This window comes from Penaeus chinensis, chromosome 23, assembly GCF_019202785.1.
Source record: "Penaeus chinensis breed Huanghai No. 1 chromosome 23, ASM1920278v2, whole genome shotgun sequence".
Lineage (NCBI taxonomy): Eukaryota > Metazoa > Arthropoda > Malacostraca > Decapoda > Penaeidae > Penaeus > Penaeus chinensis.
This window is the reverse complement of record NC_061841.1, coordinates 10,398,916-10,406,572: the sequence shown is the minus strand read 5'-3', so window position 1 is coordinate 10,406,572 and position 7,657 is coordinate 10,398,916. Positions and strand designations below refer to the sequence as shown.

Below are 7,657 nucleotides of genomic sequence, written 5' to 3'. Positions count from 1 at the left end.
CAGGACTAATGAAGAATCTCGGCCTGTCTAGAAACCATGCTTGGATGAGCAGACTGGAGCACAAAGCACCGAAGAGTACGGTACGAGACTCCATTGTTTATTTATTGATTGATTTCGAAAACAAAAGACACCGACTTGGGTTTTGGTAGACGCATCCTTAAAATGAGACGAGTTACTCGACCTGTTACAATTTCTTCCCAAATGACCAGTTCAAGAGTACTGAAATACAACACAAAGAGACCGGGTATACAGTAATTCCTTTTTTGTAGAAAGAAGGTCGCACACACGAGTGGAAGGGGATGAGAATATACACAAAAACCCCCTTTTGTGCTCACACTAATTTACAAGCTTCAGCTGCACATAATCTTCTAAAGCACAAGCCTAGTTTTGTCTGATAAGTGACACATTCACTACGTCCTTGAAACATAGACAGCTCTCTCACTCTTCCAGCGCAAGTACTCCTGTCAGAATGTCGGTCGGGATCCTTGTGGTATATTTATTTATATTGGGAAACCTCTCCTTTCTCTCTCTATCTCGTCTTCGTTCTACTGTGTTTGTGTCTAGTTGTATTTATTTCCTTTTTGTCTTTTGTTAAGCTCTCACATATATGATTGTGTGTGTAATCCATAACTTATTTGGTGATGAGTCTGGAAATACAATTGGTTTTAAATTCGATTTCTATACAAACCGTAACAAATACGATTTTGAGATCGTTCGTCCTGAATGCATTCACAAATGTTACGCAACACATTTGGGAAACGGATGCTCCCAGATTCACCCAATCCGTACGGAGGTGATTGGAGAAAGGTCTAACTCATGCAGAAATCTGTACTGGATAGAGAGATCATTGGGGTCGGATATCAGAATAAATCCACCCCTTGAGACAGGCTTGGTTAAAAGTGTCACACCACTGATATGTGGAACAACATCAGCATAGTTCACTGCCCATGGCGTTTGAGTTCTACAAACATCCATGTACTGTTTGTAGATATATAAAATCCAGATCCGGTGATACTCGTCTTCTGATGATCTGTGGCTTTGCTAGTCTAGGAATCAGTTTTTCATTTCTCTTAAACAAAATAAAGATACTGTACTACAATCTAAAAGTTTAATTTTGGAAGGCAGAAGCTACATTTAGAAAGGGGATTGTTATTATTTACATTTATACTTAATGCTTTATCCTAAACTATTCCGAAACAGCAATTGAGTACATATACACAATGGATCTTTTTTTCCTCTCCAGATGAGATTACAATATACCGTAATGCAACTATCCTTACACTAATATCCCTTAAAATACTCAAGCTACTCCACACTAGTCAATGAATTACATTTTCTTCTTTAATACAGACATCAATATACAAGATGTAGTTACATACAAACACAAGCCTGTATTTGTAAGGCAATAAACAGGTTTAAGGTTTATTCTATTCGTGAAAGAGGCAGTGAGCTCAGCACTAGCGGGGCACAGAGAGGGTCGAATGCTATCCTTTGTTAATATAGACTTTACACCTAAGCTATATGGTGGGAGCATGAGGTGTAGGGGGAGGGGGAGGGGGAGATAGTGGTAGACAAAGGGGAAAGGAATACAGGTTTATTCTTTCTTTGTCTTCTGTTTTCTCTTTCTCTCTTTCTTTCTTTCTTGGCCACGGAAATGCCGGTCTCACTCCCTCTTGCAAATCCTCCATGTCATCGAGTGTGTTGTGTTGTGTTGACAGAAGCCCATAACACCTCAGGAACCCCAAGCTTTACCTTCAAGACGCTGCCACTTGTCTCTCGCGGGTCAAAAAAGGAGGAAATTTTGATTAGCTGGTCATTGTTCCTTCTTTACAAAAATAGCACATGCAAGAAGTACAGGTTGTTGACTCAAGGGTTGTTCTGCGCAACGGATCGTCCGAGAACTTTGCATTCATTATTCGCGCAAGGAGGATAGGACAAGGCTGGGGATGAGGATCCTTGTATTGTTACTTTCTCTGCATGTGGGAAGTCCTATAGAGTGCGCAGGTAAGAAACCCCGTTAAGTTTACGGGTTAGAATCCCATAAATTCCACAGGTGGCAACCCCCCACAATATCTACAGGTGGGAAAATCCCAATAAATTCTACAGGTGAGAAATCCTAAAAGTCTGCAGGTCAGAATACCGTAATTTCCACAGGTAAGAAACCCTCCGTAAAATCTACAGGTGGCAACCCCTCATAAAATTCTACAGGTGAGAAACCCCCATAAATTCTACAGGTAATAAACCCCCCATACATTCTACAGACGAGAAACTCCCAACAAATTCTACAGGTGAAAATCCCCGAATAAAGCTTGAGAATTCATGAAATGAGACGAGTTCAAAATCATGGGTGGGGGCGGGGAGGGGGGAGAGAAATCGACTCTCAGTTTGCTTCCTGCTTGCTTGCTTCCTCCCTTACGCCGCCGAGCTCTCCTTGTTCTACACGCATGTGGAGGGAATGTGTCAGTAGTAGTAGCTCTTATTCTAAAGACCATGAATAATATGACTAGATTATTTATCTTTTATTTAAAGGATAATCAGAAAAAAATGAAAAACAAATTTTGTTCATCTCCTGTTTTTTTGTTTGTGCAAAAGTGCAAGGCTAAGCTAACTGTGGCACATATTAACTTTATGTGTAATGTTTACCGAGAACTGATCAGGAGTGGGCATCATTGAACTCAAATACTGATAAGCATTATTAAAATTGATTTTTTTTCACGGTTGGTATAGGACCTCAAGAACCAGTGATTAGATATGTTAAGCAAAGCAATCAGATTAAATTATTCATTTCATTCTGGGAAGATATGTATAATAACAAATACATATAGTATTCTTGTTGTAGTTTTTTGTTAATTAGTATCAAAATCTAGCAAAGAATAATGATCAAAATAAAAAGAAATAAAGAATGATTCTCCCCATCCTGGTCAGTTTCATTGTAAGAGCTTAGTAGATTTAAATGGATTACCTTTTCTTCTACACGTTAATGAATCCCCGATGAAAAAAAAAAAAAGGATTTGCCAATCATTATTATCTTTATGACTAGTACTTTTGTTACCATGAAGCATAGTGCTTTAAAAAAAGAAAGTATTTTTTTTATGAATAATGGAAGTGATACACGGAGCATTTAAATTGTTCAACATCTTCTAGTTATGCCTTTGCAACACCGCTACGTGACTGCTATTGCACATGTTTGCAAGCTTGCATGATAGTGTGTTTACATTCACTTCTATTCTGAGTCTTATCCTAGTTTCTTTCTTTTTTTCTTGTTTTCTTTTCGATTTTTGAGTTACGAGAACTAGATGATATATATTCCCCCACTTGTGAAAAGTCGAATCATTAAATAATCTCTATAAATACTTATTTAAAACTAATAATAAAAAGAACACAGTTGTTTTTCCTTTTATAATGTTCTCTCTAAGTAGAATAGATTAATGAGATCACCAGTGATTTATTATATACGCTAATTACCACTGCCTAGGTCACGTGATTAATTTACCTGATCCGACATACCCGTTCTTGATTACCAACAGGTGGAATGTTGAAAATAATAATAATGAATAAACAGAAACTAAATAAATAAAGAGACTACTGATTATATTACATTAGAAAGATATGTCTTGAATATCATACTCCCCTCCTCTTCTATGGGTATGTCTACGACCAAAATACATGAATAAAGAACATTCTCTAAATAAATAAGTGAATAAATAGTAACAATCATATAGAACGTTGTTTTTCTTCCTTATACTGATACTTTTAAGTAAGGGTCCTTATAGGATTTACTGCCTAAAGAGGGAGGGTTTGAGCTGCGTCGTGAGCTTTATTTTCAGGGTTTTTTTCTTTGAAGTCTGTACATGCAGTTGATGAATCAGTGTCTCGGTGTTCCTTGTACAGAGACGGTCTTTCGTATGAATAAAAGCACAAAGGAAATTCATACGTTTTTTTTTTTTTTTTTTTTTTTTTTATCTCCACTGTCTTTCCATACCCTTCTCTTCTTTCTTTTTCTCTCTTCTCTTTATTTCCCTGACACTCTTCTTTATCTTTCTCCTTCTCTCTATTATTTTCTCTCCTTCCATTCTCGCTCTCTCTTTCTCTCTCTCCTTCGTACAAACCCTCGTCCCTTCCTTCCTTCCTTCCCTTCACTTCTCCCTTAGATATACTTCTTCGTCACCCACACGGCCAGGCGGGGGTGCACCAGCGAGCCGATCTCGCAGTTGACCGTGCGTGTCTCGCCGTTGATCACGAAGATGGCGGCTTCTGAAGGGGAGACCATGTAGTGGCCGAAGACGCCGGCGGAGACGATGGCGCGGTTGGTGTTGCTCCACTCGGCCAGCTCGGGGGGCATCGCCTTGCCCACGCCCGTGATCATCTCGACTTTGCCTGCGGGGGAGGGGAGAGTGAGAGAGATGGCGAGTGGTGTGAGGTGTGAGGGGAGTGCGGACGGGAGGGAGGGAAGAGTGAGAGAGGGATGGCGAGGGGTGTGAGGGGAGTGCGGATGGGAGGGAGGGGAGAGTGAGAGAGGGATGGCGAGAGGTGTGAGGAGGGAGAGAGAGGGGAGAGGGGAGAGGGGAGGGTGAGAGGGGGCGAAAAGGGAGAAGGGAGGGGCGAGAGGTGAGATGGGAGGTAAGAGGGCAGAAAGGAGAAGTAACAGGGAGACATGAGGGGAAAGGGGAGATGTGAGAGAGAAGAGGAGAGGGGAGGTGGATAAGATAGGGGAGTGTGAATAAAGAACGAAAGTTTGGAAGACGGGGAAAGGATGCATGTAGGACAAGGATGTAAATGTGAGATACAAGTGAAGGGAAGGGAATGGGCGAAATGATGCGAGTTTGATATATATATTATAAAAATGACGATGTTAACAATGATAGCAATAAAGACAATAATAACTATAATAACAATAGTAATAGTAATTATGATAATATTGAGAATGATACTACTACTACTACTAAAGATGATCATGATGATGGTAATATCAATACAATGCCAATATTAATATAAAACTAATACAAATACTACTACTAATAACAATAATCATAATGATAATAATACCAATAATAATAATGATAATGATAATAATATTAATGACAATAATAATACAATTAATGATAACAATAGCAATTATAATAATAATAACAATATCAGCGCTAATAATGGCAACAACCATAACAATAATCATAATGACAACAGCAATCACAATTAAAATTCCTCACCTGTGTGCAGTTCGAGGAAGAAAATGTCATCCTTGTCTGTGGACGCAGCATACAGGTCATAGCTGTGTGTCAGACGTGAGGGGAAGAAGGTCACATCACTCACATTCAGAGTTGTGATGACGTCATACACATATTCCAGTCCGTGATCTGAAATGGGGGCTAAGTTTAAAAATCTGGAGTCAAGTGGTGTTGATATTTTTTTGGAAATAAGAAAGTAAAGTGTCTTGTGAATTTAGGGTTGGTCTGGTTCGATGGATGGACTATTCCGGTTTTGTATTTAATCAGCCTATCGGATTAGCTTTCTGTCCATCAGAATTTACCAAATGCTTATGGTTAAATACTTTGTAAATTTAACCAGTTGATAAACCTTTCGAAGCATTACAATTTCGTCCCCTTCATGTTCACAATTCTCCCACCTTCTACAGCAAAACAACAAAATATAGACAATGCTCAAATCACCCTATGAAATGCTATGAAACATGCGAAGAACAACACTGTATCTGATTTCATGTTTATTGTATCCAGGTATGTTGGTGTATTTATCGTAAGTCGGGTTAATGTTCAACCTTCTAAAGTATTCCCACATGATGAGGAAATCTAGCTCGACTCCAAACATCACAAAACTTATTTTTTATCGCCTAATATCCCAACATTTTTTATGTGATTTAATATTCAAAACCATTATCATTTTACCTTAAAAGATTGTTGTTACATTGCGAACTCATGATAACACAATATAAACTTGTATTACCATATTGTATTACCGTATATTAAACATGTCTCACAATATTTGAACATATCTGTATAGTCTACACCACTATAGACAGATTTTGAATTCTTATTTCTTAGACTAAAACCCGTATCATTTTATCAGAACCTCGATCAAACTGACTTAAAACCGGCATTCCTTCACCTAGTGGCAGAGCACTGGTTTTTCAAATGTAATGTCTTCGGCTTGCGCTTGATCAGTCCCTCTCAGCCGACTCAGATGTGAGTGAGTACTGGCATCAGCATTTTGGGGTCAAAGTCGGGGAGGAAAGCAGTTAGTTATCCTACCGCATCATCCCGCTGTTTAGTACACACTTTCCTCTGCGAACATGTCACCTGCATCCACTTGGACATGGAACCAAATTTCTCTTTACTGTAGCACTCAAACTTACGTTATTCTATCTTTAACCCTGCTTTGACTGATTTAAAGCCCGCATTTCATCCCCTTACCTGCCGTATATTACGTTACCTACCATCCCCCCACCTCTACGTACCTGTGACTTTCTGAACGACAATCTTCACGTGGTAGAGCGTATCGACCGTGACGACAAGCGAGGAATCGGGGACGACATGAGGACGACCCATGAGGTTGGTCTTGTGGCTGAGAACGGCGTCGGTGAGGTAGTCCAGGACCAGCTGACCCGTGCGCCGGCCGGTCACGGGCTCCTGGCAGTCCATGACCACTAGGCCGTCTGGGGGGGAGGGGCGAGTCAGGGTGCGGTGGGGAGAGGGGTGATGGTGGGGTATGATGGTGCTACGATGATGATAGTGATGATGGTAATTGTGAAGCTGACGGTGGTGATTGTAATGATGATAGTGATGTTGATGATCTAATTATATGGGAAGAGGAGCGATTGTGATGATATTGAAGATGATGATGATGTCATTATATCAAAATCAGGTGGGTGGCTATATGGCGATGGTGATATAATGTCAATAGTAGAAATGAGGAAAAAAACAAGCAAGAACTGGAAAATAGTGTTAATAGCAATGAAGATAGGGGTGGGGCGTGGCGATAGTGATAATACTGATAATGGTAGTAAAGATAAAGGTGGTAGAGATGATGATAATATAATGATGATAGCTGTAATGATAAAAATAAGGATGATCTTCATAATATTCTTAACAGTAACGGAGTTTATATCAACATTTAGGTACGTGTACATGCCAATATTTCGTACCTTTCAAAAATTCCCATAGACTAAAACAAATCAAACCAACTATATCGACCAAACGAAAAAAATCAGTGAACTTTGACGCCCAGACAGAACTTCTAAAGCACACTCTGAACACGCAGACTCACGGAGCGACGAAAACACGAGATGCTGAGGAACGCAGTTGTATGGAGTGAGGTCGACGGTCTTCACGTATTTCATGTTGGCCAGGTCGAGCTTGTACAGACCTCGCTGGTTGGTGTGGGTGACGTAGGCGTAGCGGAAGTCGTGGCCGAGGTCCTGGGGGGAATGGCGATGTAGAAGACAGAAGTGAGTGATTGTGCAAATTGTTTGGGGAAGAATAAGTTATAGGTCTGTCTGTCTATATATATATATGTCTACTTATATATCACTCTACCTGTGAATATGTAAATCTATCTATCTTCCTATAAATCGACCAATCTGTCTATCTGTGTATATATATCACGAATATGTGCCATCTTCACGCCAACATATAGGTCAGGCAGC

The 7,657-nt window shown here is 39.9% G+C and overlaps 1 protein-coding gene across 1 annotated transcript in view; it reads right to left on the bottom strand.

Annotated features, from left to right (window-relative positions):
• Nucleotides 1–1,094: 1,094 nt before the first annotated feature.
• LOC125037650 (follistatin-related protein 5-like) overlaps nt 1,095–7,657 on the bottom strand; it is a gene marked incomplete in the record, with an annotated part of 53,413 nt that continues 46,850 nt past the window's right edge. The window contains 4 exon segments of the mRNA XM_047630850.1: nt 1,095–4,377; nt 5,208–5,354; nt 6,470–6,667; nt 7,279–7,429. Coding sequence (XP_047486806.1) covers nt 4,148–4,377; nt 5,208–5,354; nt 6,470–6,667; nt 7,279–7,429 — 726 coding nt within the window.